At 39.0% G+C, this 16,752-nt stretch overlaps 1 protein-coding gene across 1 annotated transcript in view; it reads left to right on the forward strand.

Annotated features, from left to right (window-relative positions):
• The window catches only part of CFTR (CF transmembrane conductance regulator), an 89,985-nt gene that overhangs the window by 14,317 nt on the left and 58,916 nt on the right, over nt 1–16,752 (forward strand). Inside the window, exons 3-8 of the mRNA XM_074168020.1 lie at nt 54–165; nt 6,847–7,062; nt 7,963–8,052; nt 10,117–10,280; nt 10,755–10,880; nt 14,536–14,782. Coding sequence (XP_074024121.1) covers nt 54–165; nt 6,847–7,062; nt 7,963–8,052; nt 10,117–10,280; nt 10,755–10,880; nt 14,536–14,782 — 955 coding nt within the window. The remainder of the gene's footprint in view (nt 1–53; nt 166–6,846; nt 7,063–7,962; nt 8,053–10,116; nt 10,281–10,754; nt 10,881–14,535; nt 14,783–16,752) is intronic.

The following is a 16,752-nucleotide window of genomic DNA, read 5'->3' on the forward strand; positions in this document are numbered from 1 at the left end:
CCCATGTATTTGCTCATGCAACTTAATGGTCTTGTTTTTCGGTTCCTTTTCAGAGAGTGGGACAGAGAGCTGGCAACTTCAAAGAAAAAACCCAAACTTATTAATGCTCTTCGACGATGCTTTTTCTGGAAATTTATGTTCTATGGAATATTGTTATACTTAGGGGTAAGATTTGTTCTTCTTTTCAGTAAACTTAGTGTTCCATAAATAGATTAAAGTCTTAGGGATTGCTAAATTAATACAGAATCCTGTGAATAGCTACAGATTTTGCTCTGTGTGTTGCTTATAAAGATGATAAATACAGAGAGATATTCACAGACCTTCATAAAAAAAAATGTTTTCTGATAATGTCTTAATATCTTTAAAACATACATATTAATTTTGGAATGTTCATAGTGCTAGATGCTGGCATATGCTTCTCCAAATACAGGTAGAGCACCTGAATTTTTGTATCACTGCTGAGCTGAAGTAATTGTTTTCTTGTGTTATGGTATTTAAGAAGTTTCTAAAGAATTTTCTACCTCTAAATTAAAACAAATGACAGTGAAATTTCACAATTCAGTCAATTTTTGTCAAAGTGACTGCCAGCCACTTTCATAGTTAAATGCTTTATTCAGGTTTATGTATACAATAAACAAGTTGTCTTCATTAGTGGTAGCAATTCCGCATACATAAGTGTGTGAAATATGCTTGGATCTTGGTGCTGTTAGTGCTTTAAAGTGTATAATCAGCAACTTGATGTGAAAGTCTGAACTGATTATGTTTATCACCTTTTCAACATGTTAGTTAGGATTATCCTGATTTACCAAATGCCACCTGTTGGACAATCCTATCACTGGGGTTAGGAGCTGTGAAAATGGTTTATTATTGATGGTTTTTCACTAGGTGTGTTGGATAGCCAGACTGTAAATCTGAAAATTCCTGTTAACCAATATGCACATTAAATATCCATGTTATTTTCAAGTTCCTGCAATTTAGTAGTAAAAGTGAGATATTAAACTCCATGCTTCTCTGTTCAAATTTCTGTGGTATCAGAAACTGCAGCTGAAATAGCCCAAATGGCCTGAAGTGGACAGATGTCCTCAGACAGTCAGTGTTTTCAGATGTGAGATGGATCCTAGATCAGATTTTCTTTTCGGAAGGTTGATACAGAAAGGAACTAATTCCACTGGTGTTAGTGTAGAACGTGATCTAGTTTAGCTGTGCTTTCAAGATGTGGATTGGACAGAAGAAGAATATAAGGCGAATTTATGGCAAACAGCCCACAAATGTCCCTGAAGTTCACATTGCTTGCTATAAAACCAAACTTCTCTTTTCTTCTGCCTTTCTATCGAGTATCCCAAGGAACTATTCTAAGAGAATAGCAGAGTTGTAGAAATGCAAACTTTCATGCCCTAATGACCCCTCTCCCAGGCAGGAAGGAGAGAGTAGTGTGGCAACTTGTCATCACGCCCATAAACTTGCTACTGACTCCTCTGTGGAAGGGAAATTTCAAGCTAAGGTAGATCTTCTAGTAGGTAGATGAAGAAAGATCACAATCTGCTCTGTGGCAGCCATGCCAGATGTGTGCTAAGTGAAACCACACTGACACCTATACTCTCAAATTTCAATAATTTTGTGTAAAACACTTTAAACATAAATAAGAATATCCTGAAAATTAAATCACAAATCCTTAACTACACACAGACTTTTTGACATTAAAAGGGAACTTTTTAAGGGTAAAGTTTTAATGCCTCAGGCAGCATTTCAAGTAAAAAAGCATTTTTCAGGTTAAGCATTGAATTTGGAGCCTGACTTCTGCTAGTTTTACGCTGGCATTGTTCCACCCCAATGAACTTCCATGGAGTCCCTCCTGTTTACATGGCTATATAAAAGACAGGCTGTTCTTGCAGATTACAAAATAGGTAAATTTTTTTAGGGTCCTGGGATGAAAGTCCTGTAAAGCATTCCTAAGTGTATTAATTTGGACTGCTAACAATGTGTATGTTCTGGTTTAGATCACTGTTGATTTGATTTGGATAATTAATAACGGACTACAATTTCACTTCAGATTGGATTTTCCCCGAAGTTTTATGGAAAAATCGATGACTTCTTTCTCTTCTAACTCCATATCCAGGGGAAATGAGTATCAGTAATAGAATTAGAAAGTCACAGTTAAGTGGCCTAAAGAAAAAGGAGGAAATTCTCTAAAGAAAATGGAAATCGCTTCCTTTAAAATGCAACATTTGCATGCTTCTTAGTCTATAGAAAGTTTAGGATGTAACTCAGTCTGTCATTCAGACCCTAGAGGGCTTAATCTTTTGCAATCACATTTAGACTGTCCCCCAGATGTAGCTCATAAAGAACTCTGAAATTTCTTATCACCAAGGCTTGATTTTAAAAATAAAACCTAGAGTGAAAAAGTTATTTACATTTCATCTTTTTGCTTCTTTCTCATGGGTTTCATTTCATCTTTTTGCTTCTTTCTCATACACTCATACATGTGTGTATACAAATTCTGATTAAAAATAGGGGAATCAAGAATTAGCTCCCAAGCCAACTCTGTTCTCTCCCAGTTTAAATTTGTTCAACTTGCTGGACTCTTGCCACTAGTGAAGAGCCCCAGATCTCCTCTCACTACCACTTGCCCCAGTCTGAAGTCGCCACTGCTGCAGATCTGGTTCGAAGAGACGTGCTGTCCTCGCCTTCTCCATACACAAGGGCTGCAGAAGAAGAAAGGAGAGGAGATGATGGTTACGGTGCTGTCTGTGCTCACTCTGGAGGGCTTTTCTGTACCAAATCCTGGGATACCCTCTGGCAGTTTGAGTGCTGTGCAGGGCTGGCAGGAGGCAATGTGGCTAGAATGGAAGTCAATTAACTGTTCATCTTTGTCCAAGGAGGGCAGTTAACCATCTAGAACAGGGCCTCTTGCTATCTAAGGGGCTGTGTAATAACCCTTCTCTCTATACTCTTTCACCTTATTTGGTGACTCTTTTCTGGGACAAGACCTTTTCTTTGCAGACTCCTGCCCAATTCTGTCTCTTATTTGCTCCTGCCATCTCATTACTGCCTTTAATTTTTTAACCTTTTTCCTCACCAAGCCATCAACTCCGTATTCACGTCAGGTTTGTATTTAAAAAAACCCAGCAGTTCTAGAAATTGGGCCTACCATACACTGTAATAGATGTCCCTGCAGAGTCTGCCAGCCAAAACTTTCGCAGTAATGCATTCCTGTTAAAAGTCAAGCAGTGTCTGAGGGCTTTTGCGGGCAGTTTTGAGGATAACTTCCTTTTCCAGAGTACAGCCAAGTAGAGTGTGTGTGAGCATGGACATGTGGGACTGTGCAGGTTTGGTTTCTCCATGTGGGCTTTTTTAATGGAGCACAATTTTAGACCAGGTGAGGACAGAACAGGACTGCAGGATTTTTAAGTGATATTCTTTGTTTGGGTTTTTTTTTCCCCATTTCTTTAAGAAATCACAGACATGTCCAATTCAGTCCATAAAAACCAAAATCTGCACCTCTCACAATGAACATGGAAACATTAAATCCTAGTTTAAATTCTTGATTCCGTTATCATAAATATTCATTTTATTGAAAGCTGTAAGAAAAAAAGCTCACTGCTAAAGCCGCCAGTGTTCTTTTCAGGCCCTGCTCACGGAAATTAATGGGAGCTTTGCCATTAATGTGAATTGGGACAGGATGTTGTGCCGTATTGGCATAGGTGCAACCAAGTTGTGCATTCTTTTGAACTTTCCTTTCAACTCTTCTCTAATCCCTGAGACTTTTTCACGGCACCTTTGTTGGAGTGTGGTTTAAACTCTGCTGACATCCCTGCTGTTTGTGTAGTTGTCTTGCAACTGGATCACAGCTTTGCTCTCATTAGGTCTAGTAGTTTTTCTGTCTCTCCCTTTCCCCTCACACACCGTAGGTAGTGATGTTAATGGAGGGTGGACACTTGCGCTCTGGCCCCCTAGAGTAGTACGACTCTCCCTCATAAATAGTGTTGTGTTAGGCACATTGAGATACTGCACTTAATGTATCTGCTCCCCTGCTGTTAAAAACAGCTTCCATGCTTCACCTCATCAGCAGATGTGTCTTGAAATGTAAAGAAAGGGTGGTATAGCGGTGGAACAGAAATCTTGCTTTTTAGCATGATACCAGCTAACAAATTGGGTACTTTGCTATGAGGATCAGTTTGATTCTACTTACATTTTTCTCTTATATTCATCCCCATGAAATGTATATTTCCACTCAGGCACAGCAGCTGCTAACATTAACTTAGAAATGGTTTTAGTATCATATCCCAAAGGACCCTAATGAGGATTTCCTGAAGTTCTCGCATATAGGTCACGGGTGTGAGTGAGGAGGCAGGGAGGGATATGAAGGTCCCGAAGCACTTCTTGGGCATACGCCAAAACAAAGATGTGCATTATTGTCTTCAAAAGCAGAGTGATTGCGCATATGGGGGATTCACGTAATGTAAAAGTTCTCATTGCGTAAGAATAACCATACCAGGTCCGATTAGCACGGTAACCTGTGTTATACTCGCATTTCTCTTCAGATCTTTGTTCTTTTAGTTAAGATTTCTGTGAGGGGAACATTTCTGAGTTTCTCAATGGCCTGTGATGAATGCAGAGGGAAGAGCAAGGACAGGAGAAGGAAAAATACAACTCTTGAAGACTGGATTTTCTGTTAGGTGCACAAATCCCAATCCTTTTTTTAAGCAGGTCATTCTGTTAAGTTTATTTCACCATATTAATATCAGTGGGTAGTTTCGAGGTCACAAGAGGAAAAATGAAAAACAGGTAGTTCTGCTTTCATTTGTATGTAAGCTAGATAATAATATCTTTGGTAAGTAAGCTGATAAATCTCCACTGTAAACCAGTGGATTTTTACGCCTCATGAGATAGCAAATGATTTGGCTTGTTGCCAGCCATTATTCTACCCTTAGTCTGTAAATCACCTTTTTTTTTTCAGTGAGCTAGGCATGTATGCAATACCTTTATAGTCACAACAAACACAGCAGCAGAGCATGGCATTTTCACTGCAATAAGAGTAAATACAAAAAAAAAAAAGTCTTGCTATTTTAAGCCTATATATAAAAGCTTATCTTGGAATCTCGGAGAGTATGAAAGCACTGCATTGTCCTTGAGAGGTGACTGTTTTGTATTTTGTGAGTTTTGGGGAGTTTTGGTTTGCCACTTGAGGATGCATATGTCTAAGCACAGCTGCCTTGGGTCATGTGTGTTTTAATAAACACTCCCCTCTTTGCCTACTAATAACACTGAAGTCTTTGTCAAAGCTGGGTCCGGGTTTACAGCATTTGTGTTGGGGCAGAGTGGTGTTTAATTTGGGAAATGCAGTGTGTAGCACAGGTATGCCATTTGAGATGTAAATGTCATCTCTTCTGCAGAAAAAGTGAATGATGAATATCAGCTCCACCAACAGTGACATTCAAAAGGAGTTGTAAAACTGCTTGGAATTGCTCTTGTATAAGAGACCAAAAGGAACCCAAAGGAGAAGGAAAAAAATTAAAGGGGTTTTTCCCAACTTATTTATTACTGTAAAACATGCGTTACAGCTGAACTTCAGTAATTCTCTTCTCTCTGAGTCTCTGTATGGTGGTCTGTGTGGTTTTCAGCTGGAAGGCAGTACCAATAACTTTTTTTGTCAGAATTTAACACATCCGTATAAAAAAAAATTCAATAGTTTCTTGCTAATTTTGAAGTTATCAGATGCTTTCTGCTGAGATACAACAGAAAGAAGGATAAGGAGACAGGAAAGTTCTTAGCACTAAGTATTTTTCACTGAATGTAGCAATGAAGCAAAGGAGCACAAACTTCATACCCTTCAGAAGCTCATTGTTAGACTGCAGCACGCTGATGTTTTTTATAGTTTTGGGGGAAGGATTGGGGAAGGAAAGAGGGGACAAGAAGCAGAGATGGAAAAGGATGAGATTATAGGAGTGAAAGTATGAGAATGATGGGGGCATGAAGGGAAATGGAAGGCAAAGTTGACATAACACTACTGGGGTTTAATTACAACAAAAAAGGAGGTTGAGGACAAATGTAATAGCAGGCAAAGGTAAAGTCAGGGCTGCAGCAGATCATTTGGATGCCTTGCAGCTTAGTAGTTTGATATTGCCTCTTTTTCCTCTCCTACTCTGGTTCTCTACCATGTTGCTCATTCCAGGATGGGAAGTGCTGGGGCTGCCAATGCAGGAGGAGGGACTGGTTTCTCTCTGGAACTTTTATTAAACTTTCCTCCCCTACCATTTGCACCTTCTCATCCTGCTTTTGTTACAAGCGTGGGTACAATGTCTAGAACTGTTGAGTAGGATGGTCCAAATTGTTTATACTTTCATTCTGTTGCTATTTCCATTTTCTTTATGTTTTAGCTATATCCTCACTGTATTCGTTTCAGGAGCTCTGAGTCTTCCCATGTCCTGTAAGACCAGTAAAGTGCAGTGAGAACTGTTCCCTAGGGGCTAAAACAGAGATCCAGCCTGCTAAACTGGCTTCAGTCATGTGATGTGGCTAATCCATTACAAGTCTGAAAAGTAAATGTGGAAGCTAATCTCAGTTGTCACTTTTGTAGAAAACAATCAAACAAAATTTGCAAACTAGATTTGCTTTGGTGGAGTTGCAGGAGCATCACAGATTAAGACAGTAGCGAGTTGTCAGTTCTCCTGTGCAATTACTGCAACTTTCTGTGGTTTGCACAGCAAACAGACCTGGCTTCCTCATTTAAGATATAAAGTTGTAAATCTCAGTTGGTAGGGCTTGAAATGAAAATGTTAACCATTTTTAAAATAAATGAACAAGCTACTGATGAAAATTATTTATTTTTCTCGTTTCCATCTACAGGAAGTCACCAAATCTGTGCAACCCCTTCTGCTAGGAAGAATAATAGCTTCCTATGATCCAGACAACTCTGATGAAAGATCCATAGCCTACTACCTGGCCATTGGCTTGTGCCTTCTCTTCCTTGTGAGGACACTACTCATACAGCCTGCTATATTTGGTCTTCAGCATATAGGAATGCAAATGAGGATAGCTATGTTTAGCTTGATTTATAAGAAGGTAATTGTTTCATTTACACTCAAAGTCAGAGCTCTGTCTGTAGCCTACGTAATCTTTAGGCCAGTTTGTTGAAAGATAGATAGTTTTGTACACAAAGTACACAAAAGAATAATGTGGCTAACATCAGTTTCTGACAGCTCTCAGTTTCCGAAGTCCAAAGATATAAATGCTCATCTACAGCTGGTTTGACTGAAGTTAGCCTCTGTGTGAGTTCCAACTTGCTGGATATGTGCTGAGATGCCTTAATTGTTCTACCACTGTGCTCCTGTTATGCACATGTATTGAAAAGGAAGAATAACATACGCTGGTGGCCAAGGAATATTTTCAAAAGAGGATTAGAGGTTAAGATTTAAACAATAAATATAATATAGAAGGGATTGAGTTTGAATGCTACTGTGTGAGATCTCTATAGCATGAGGAATCAACAGATACTGACGCATCTCATGTTCACAAATCCAAAGATTTAAAAAGGTGTTTGGTTTTGCCAATAAAAAAGCAGCTAATTTAAACAAACATATTAGTTACTCTAGTATAAAGCTCACTGTGAAAACATCTTTCAGAAATATTTGTCAAGATAAGCACAGTAGGAGATTTTTGAGGATGCACAGCAGCACACAGCATGCATTCTTAATTAAAACTCGCATTTGCATATATGTCTATATACATAAAATATGCAACAGAAAGCAAGGTCTAAGTCAATAAATCAATATTTGTAAAGCAATTTAATGGTTCTATTAAATTCAAGTGACAAATAACAAGTTTAATGAGACTTTATAGCATAAGCAGATAAGTGAATTGTTATTTATACTACTGTACCATTGCCTGTTATTTTTATCTGTGTTCTGTTTTATGGGGATGAGTTACATGGCCATTTTTCTATGGTTTTGTTTTCTTTTACAGATCTTAAAACTGTCAAGCAGAGTTCTAGATAAAATAAGTACTGGACAATTGGTCAGTCTTCTTTCCAACAATCTGAACAAATTTGATGAGGTATGTCATATTGGTGATCCATCAAATGCAAATGCAATACTTCAAGCGGTTACTGACAAATATTAAGGAAGGAAGGAGCGTAAATGACAGACTGCACTGAGTGCTCACTGTAGATATAAAATGAATCACTGCCTTAAGAAAATATGTTGGCATGTCGTCATGGAAATGCTTGTTCTGATACTTACAACATCCTTTATCTGTGTTATGGTTTGAGGAACCCACAACAATTTATTGCTGTTTAGACAATTATTCTATCACCTGATAACCCCTCCCCACCTGGGAAGGGGAATCAGGAAAAAACAAGGAAACCTGAGGGTGGAAATATAAACAGATTTAATACAATAATACTAAACAATTAACATTAATAATACTACAGAACTAATATTGATCCTGATACCAATATAAAATATAGGGAGATTATACTCAGCCAATTATATCAGCAGGAAGCTGTGCACTCCCAGCAGTGGACAGCAAATGTTGGACACTAAAAGCCCTGCGGCTTTTGGAGGAAGGGAAGGCCTCAGGGGTCTGGCACTGGGGCAAGGACTTCTCAGGATCGCAGCCATCATAGAAGAGGAGAACCTCCTCAGCAGACTTTCTAATCTGTATTGAACATGGCATTCATGGTATGAAATAATCTTGTTGGGCAGTTTGGGTCAAATGCCCGGGTCTCGCTCCTCCTTGTCCTGCACCTGGCTAATTCAAAAACACTAAGTTCTTGAAACCCACACAACATAGCTGGCTATAAAGTAAATATTTTCACAAATTCAGACACTAAAGTCTTCTAAAAGTTCAGTTTTCCCAAGCATTAGAAGAGACCTTTCTGAAAAGTAAAATTACTGAAAGAGAAATCAATCCTGTGTCGCTTAAACCAGGACATTCTCCAGTGATGATTAGTAGAGGAAATCTAAAAAAGATATACCCTAAAAACATGCTTGTTCTTGAGTCCAGTGAGAACCTGCCAGGAAACCTCTGGGTTATGCATTTGGTTTCAGAGAGGTCAGAACTTGCTGGTTCAATCCTTCCATCCTCTTTGCCTGACCAACGTACCTTTTTACTAAGATGATCCAGTCCATTCCTGCCGTTGAACAAGTGATAATGTTCAGCATCCTGTTGTTACTGTTACCCACTCTCCTAAATGTCTGAATAAATGTTGATGTAAGACCTTATTAAGAATATTCCAAACACATCCGTCTTAGACAATACTTCCAGAGTCTCCTGTAAAATTTCTCTTTCATTAACGACACAGAGTTAAATCCCTGCTAATGGCTTTGGGGACTGGAAACTCTCTGAACTTCTGTTCAGCAAGTATGTTTATTTGGCCCATTGGTAGTACAAGGTTTGCTTCCTATGAAAGAAGCAAGATCAGAGAGACTGTAGACACAGGGGTGAACCATAGAGTGTATTTACTTTAAGCACTATATTACTCTATAGAGCAATGTCAGTTAGTGCTGAACAAGCCAGGACAAGTGCCCTGTCATTGCAGCAGTGTAGCTGCAGTAACACAGACCCCTGGGCAGCCTGATCACAAGATTCAGTCCAAAATCTCCCCAATGAGAACGAATGTGACTGAAGTAGACAGCAATCTGTTTTGAATTAGTTGTGTTCACACCACAGTCATCTCTTCACCAAAGTAATATTTTCCTCCTATATCAGATTAAATCGCTCTCAGAAAATTCTTCTGTGTATTTTTCACATCTTGCAGTGGTTAAAAAAGCCAGCATCGATGGCAAATTCTGCTTACTTTTACAAAGCTGGGATTTTTCCACATGCATATACATAGCTAAGAGACAATTGCAAACTGAACTTTGCCTTACAAAAATCAAACTTTAGGTGTGGAATGTATATATATTGCTGTGGTGTCATCATAATCAACACCCAGAATGCTATGTGCTCAGGATCAGAAATCCTCCTTTGTAAACTTGTTTTACTACTGGAAATATTTGTACCATCCTTCATTACATTTTTCAAAGCGTCACTTTAATGACTTCTTCCTTTTCATGTAGTTTTCAGAGCACATCTGTAACTTGTATTATTATTATTTTCTGCTGTGGTCTTCCACAGGGTCTTGCTCTGGCTCATTTTGTTTGGATTGCACCATTACAAGTGGCACTGCTGATGGGACTGCTCTGGGATATGTTAGAAGCTTCTGCGTTTTCTGGACTTACTCTTCTAGTAGTCCTGGCCTTTTTCCAAGCCTGGTTGGGACAAATGATGATGAAATACAGGTGATGAGACTGTTTTAAAATATTTCAATATATTTTCCTGAAACACTTTGGTTTAAGAAGTTTAGACCACTTGATTAAGGGTTTCCAGTTATGACATTGTTAGAAAAGAGGAGTCCAAAGAGTGTTGGCTCTGTCGGGAAAGTCATGGACAAGCCTTTACTTATTTAGCAGCAGCTGTCTAAACTTAGCAAAATGAAAGATCTAATGTGCAGTAAATAGTGATAATAATTTGTAGAATTAAAAGTCCTTGTCCGTGACTTGATTTATTCTTTTTAGAGCTTGTATCTTCTCCTTAGTAGGACAATTGCTAGATTTCTAATAATTGATTTCACATTCTTCATAATAATACTGTTATAATAAATATTTCAAGTGTAAGCATATAGGGAAAGTGTTTTCATAAGATATAATTGGATACAAACTAACTATACAGGATGGAAAAGATGAAGATTGACCTACTGCCTTTTTACTTTGTAGGAATAAGAGGGCAGGAAAGATCAATGAGAGACTTGTCATCACCTCAGAAATAATTGAAAATATACAGTCAGTTAAAGCCTATTGTTGGGAAGATGCAATGGAAAAAATGATTGAAAGCATCCGTGAGTAAGTGTTCTCATTTGTTAGTCAAATTTTTTACGTGCTTAGAAAAAAAAAAAATTAGGTGGCTACGAACACCATCTGTGGTCTTGTTAGTTAAGAAGTAAAGCACACAAATATTAATCTTCCATAAACTAACCGTGCATTCCCACACTGCAGCTTGGGTTTTTTCCCAATTTGTCAAGTTGACTATGGAAGTGAGATTTTTTTATTTTTTTTATTTGTTTCCTCATTTGTTATAATGATATTTCAATGGTTAGCTTGTGCAGGTAAAACAATTGTGGTATCTGTGTTTGTTTCTGGCCAACCATATCCTCATCTTACAACAAAAAGCCCTTTTGTGATGGTGGTTACTTAAGGCCTTAAGGCTTTACAGACTTTCCTATTCTGCAGTGGAGGAAACAGTATGAGTCCTCTGCAGCCATTTTCTGAGAAATGCAATAAAGCTGGTTTTAAATGTTACATGCAATCTGTGAAAGGATTAGAGTAACACGGCTTCGTGTATTCATCCTGCACAATTCCACTGACATTTATTGTCTGTAGATAACCTTGTAGACTGCTTATCTCTTCAATTAATACCAAGATTGAACTGGAACTACCAGACCTGAAGCAGAAAGGAGGTAAAAGAGCAGACCTAGTTAGCAGACCTAGCTCCTATGAGAAGGAGGTCTTCATTACCAACAGGGAGTCCTGGGAGAAGGGAGGAGAAGTGACATATTGATTGATGGGTGACGCTGCAGTAAAGCTGTCCCTTGTGTTTGTTTAGTCCTTTACAGAGAATTAAAATTCTGTGCCAGGTGTGTGATTGGGAAAATAAAAGGAAATAAAAGCAATATATGTGTCGTATTATCATGTAAATAAAAGAGATGAAATGATATTATTACACAAACACCTTCTTGTTCAGCTGCTTTCTGAAAGACAATCCAGAGAAAGTGTTCTTTACCTTTAGAATAAGGAAGATCTTAAAATTTGTAATGATTTACTGTAAACAATCAGAGATAACTCAGTCTGAATCCAGGCTGGGAGTTCCAGCTTGAGGATGGAACCTCAAGGCTAGGATTCCCCTGGTGTCACTTGTCACATATATTGCTTGAGATCACAACTTGTGAGCAAATCCTGTAGAAATGAATTAAATAAATTTTAGTCCAGAAAATGGTCACAGAAACCTGGAAAAAGGACTGTCATTTTATGATCTTTATTTTCTACAATAATTTATAGTGAATTTTGTAATGCTGGAATTCAATTTTTATTATATTATGCATGGATTTTTAAAAGACAAGAATGCTAGCAATATTGCAAGATCAAAGTACCTCTCTTTTACTTCCCTGCACCAAAATACCCTATTTTTTGGAGTGATCCAGCAGGTCACTTGGTGAAGGTATCACCAGAGCAGGTGAACCCGGGAATGTCAGAGTTTCAATTGAATTTTACTTGCTGAGCCAGCTCTGCAGGGCCTCCCAATCAGTTGGCTTGCTAAGGTGGTAGGAATCAAGACCTTCTGTGTGAAGCCATGCCTGTATTATAACCCAGTTGTTACCAAACTGCTTCCACATGCTGACATTTCTGATGCAACAGGGTTTAATCAGCTCTAATGAACTAGATAGAGCTGTGCCCTTACTCTGGTAGACTTGAGCTGCCAGGGCTGGCCATCCTGCAGGTGTGACATTGCTGCAGACAAGCTCCCTTGGGGAACTGTGACACTTCAGAGGGACCAATACGGGCCCTCCGAAATCTGTACTGATAATAACTCTTCGTAACAGGTGTCTGCACTCCTATGGGCTATGTAATGTATGCAGAGAAATAAAAAACTACAATGCCAAACTGTTCTCCTGAACCATAGCATAGCACTGGAGAGGGTGAAGTCCAAGGTTCGAAGTGTCTATACTTTGTCAGCAGAAGATACACCTTTATATAAAGAATCTCAAACTCATGTATTTGTACTGATTTGTGCAACATCACTTCAAAACCAGACATACTCTAGTCTACACTCTATACATGCACAAGGCTCATAGTGTTCCTTATATCTCTCTCCGAGTGCCCGTACTGCATCAGCAAGACCTGTCCCAAATGAGTGCTTAATTTACAGAGCTCTCAACCCTTTATCACAGACAGACCCTCCTCTGGAATACTTTTGCTTGTGACTGGGTCAGCTTGTGGTTGGTACTTGAGAGCCTGCTCAAAAAGGTTAGTGCTTTGATTCTCCCTCTTTGGAGAAGTGACTGTGTGCTTCAGCACTGGAGGGATTTTTGGTAGCTTCTACCCAGGCATTTGTGTAGGACTGGATGAGCACCAAGCCTGAAAATCTTTGTTATCCCTTTTCAGTGCTGCCACCCACAGTCTGATACAAGCTCTGGAGGGACTTCAAGGCCCTTTCTCCAGGGCAGAGGCTACTGGTGTGGTGGTGATCTCCATGCCAGGCCACTTTCTTCAGGCCTCTCTTGTGAACTACAGGCTTAATAAGAAGTGATAGGCACCGTCTTCCAAAGCTGGCTGAGCTCAGATTTTCTGTCAGGGACTTTTAAGAACACTTTGGCTGGATGCATGTGGAAGTCTCATGCATGTGTAGTGTGAAGCTGAAAGGGGATTCCACACACCTCCAAAATCCTGGATGGACTTTTCATGCAGACACTTGCTTACTACTAGATTATGGTGCTCGGCCTTGCAACACCGGGTATTACCATCACCAGTGTGACTGTGAACTTCTGCACAGTACCCCAGTGGTTAGAGCACTCTAATGGCATCTTGGGGTCTAGCTCCATCTCTAGCCCCAGTTAATTGCTCTTGCAGCAGAGCGATTGCTCTTTCACTACGGCAGAAGTGCCCCTGCTCAGGCAAAGCTGAGCTGCAGGGCAGCTGGGGAATGGGAAGTGAACGGGGTCAAAATGAGAGGAGTCAACAGAAAGCTTCAGCACTGTGATTTAGGGCTATCAACTCAAAAAAAAAAATTACACTCCCTGAATTATTTCTCTTTTTATTGAATAGCTTGCTGTAAGATGCATAAACATTGTGGAAGCAGCTAAGAGTAATCACCAGTTGCATTCCTGACTGCACAGCAGTCAGTAAGTTACTCTGTAGACTCAGCTTTTATGGAGAAAGGAAGGGGGAGAGCAGACTCCCTACCTTCCACCTCTTCAAGCTGAGGTTAACTGATACCTTACTTCGTAGGTGAAGCTGGTAATAGGGTGCTCTGCAAAAGGAGATGACATTATCATCGAATTGTGGATTGTTCTTAGTTTTTTTATGGTCATGTATAACAAACCTGTCGTTTTAAAGTGTCTTACTTCTAGGGGAGTTATGTATCTAGGTGACCAATGAGTGTGGCTTGACGCTTCCTGGACTGTGTCATATACCACAGCATTAGATGCTTAAGGACGGTTGTGCCAGGAATTCTAGAGGCTTGTGGTTTATGAAGTATCTGAATCATGACATAGATCATTGTTACTTTTTCTGACATCTCTGAACATTGCTGGCAAAATTTGGGTCCACTTTTTTTTTAGGTCCAAAAATTGTTTTGAATCTTGCTTTTTAACTGCAATCCTAGAATATAGCAAAGATGAATGAGTCTCTGAGTTAATGTTTTACCAACAGTTCCATCCAAAGTATTTGTAAGATGTAAACTGTGGAAACCTATACTAATTATCTGTATTTGTTTTTTTAACAGAACTGAACTGAAGCTAACCCGAAAAGCTGCTTATGTGAGATATTTAAACAGCTCAGCCTTCTTCTTTTCAGGCTTTTTTGTGGTGTTTTTAGCTGTGCTTCCATATGCTGTGACTAAAGGAATTATTCTCCGAAAAATATTTACCACCATTTCCTTCTGCATTGTTCTTCGAATGACAGTGACCAGACAGTTTCCCGGGTCCGTACAGACCTGGTATGACTCTATTGGAGCAATAACCAAAATACAGGTAGGGCACATGCACCAAAATCTTCCCAAGTACGTAAGCTAATTCTTTATGGCATGTTATCTTGTCAGTTGATCAACAAAAGCGCACAGCATTTATGCAGACTTTCCAAATATACTGTATGTTGCTTTGACTACACACCATGAAATGTCATTATAAATCTTGATATTGTTATATGGTTCCCCAGGCAGCATAACCGCAGGAGTCTCATGCTACCTGCACGCTGCTTTTTTGGAAACAGTGGCATTTAGTTATTTCTTCTCATTGCAAAATAAGGAACTTAATAAAAATATATCATGAATTGTGGTGCTTAAAAGATGTTTTTCCTTCAGAAAAGGAAGTACTCATTTAGTACGTGTTTTATATAGCACGGCTTCCAGTAGTTGCAGTCACTGATCTTCTGTTTTCCTAGCTATTAGTGGCAAGAACAGCAGGAGATTGTGCATCTTATGCAAATGTACATCTCATTCATTATGAGTAATAAACATAATTAAGGCCCTGGTCAAATAATTATTACCTGCCTTACCTACTGAGATGAATTGCTCATATACCAGCAGGACAGACTTATGTGCAGAGTCAAATCAGGGTGAATTCTCATTAACTCTATCCGTTTTACCTGCTGTTTTGAAATCACTCCTTAGGAAAAGAATTTTTACTCTGTTTCAGTGTGAAATCTTAAACTTTTTAAAAACATATTTAGAGACTTTTTTGGTAAAACATACATTTTATTATTTTTATTGTGATAAAAATACCTAATATGGAACTTAAAGATCTTAATCAGAAATCTGAATATTAGTATTGCATAAGGAGCAAGTATTGGATTTTTATGATTTTTCAACTGGGCAAAAAATGAAAAAAGTCTCACCATAAACTTTTCTGTTCTGTTCTGTTGGGTCTCAGTTTAGTCAGTCCTTGTGCTCTCAGATTCTCTAGGTGCTAGTGGAGGTACCCTGTCTCTCCTGTTTCCTGGAAGAGCATACCCAATGTCCTGTCACAGAACTGGCAAGCCCAGTTGTCGTACCATTGCCCTCACTTTGCCAAAGGCTTGTCTTTGAGGATATTAGCTCTGGAATCCATAAATAATCCCTTCTTTGTGATAGGTTCAGTATAGACCCCATAGACAGAATGCACAGAATCCCAGAACACTGATGCCCTTTACTTGTCACAAAAAAACCATAAACAAAAATAATAAAACACTCGTACATTTCTCTGGTATAATTTCCTCGTCATTTTAGAGCTTTCACTAGGCCAGATATGTCCCCTGGGTTATTGTGTTTTCCCTGTAGCTAGACTCATGTTTTCTAGACCCTGAAGTGTTTCAGGATCTGTGTGCTTTCTCTGGCTATCACTGCTCCAGCAGCTCCACTGGATGACTCCCCTGCCTTTGTTATCAAAGCTTAGCTATCATTTCCTTTTTTTTGCATAAAGTGTGTGTGTATTGCCTTCCAGTTTTTCTGTTCCTGCCCTTTCAATCATCTGCTTTTTCCCTCTGGTTGTTCTACTTGAGAAATTTGCAAGTTTAATGTAGAGAACTGATTTCCCTCCGTATCTGCTTAGTTTGTCAACTCTATTGCCCACGTAGAGTTGCCTACCTGGTTCCACATAATTTAAAAAGACAGTTTAGAGGAGATGGTGCCTACCAACTGCATAACCTTAACAAAATAATGGAACAGAGAAGTTATCTTTCCTATGTTAGCACTGAGTTTCTCTTTTTTCTAATATTATCCCAGAAGGTAACACAAGCGTTGGGTTGCTGACTTGTTTCATTTGAAATTACACTATTTGAGGGTTGCACTGGCCAGAATTGTTATCTGCCTTTTTATTTTTCTTGGTAGAGACCATTCTAACTCATTCAAACTCTTGCAGTTTTGGAATAGGGAGATAACGGCACATAGCTGCTTTGTTTCACTGTTTACCAACATCCTACTCCAAAACCAAAGCTTTATTTGAAAAGGATTAAGGTCGGAGGGGTG

This window comes from Numenius arquata, chromosome 2, assembly GCF_964106895.1.
Source record: "Numenius arquata chromosome 2, bNumArq3.hap1.1, whole genome shotgun sequence".
Lineage (NCBI taxonomy): Eukaryota > Metazoa > Chordata > Aves > Charadriiformes > Scolopacidae > Numenius > Numenius arquata.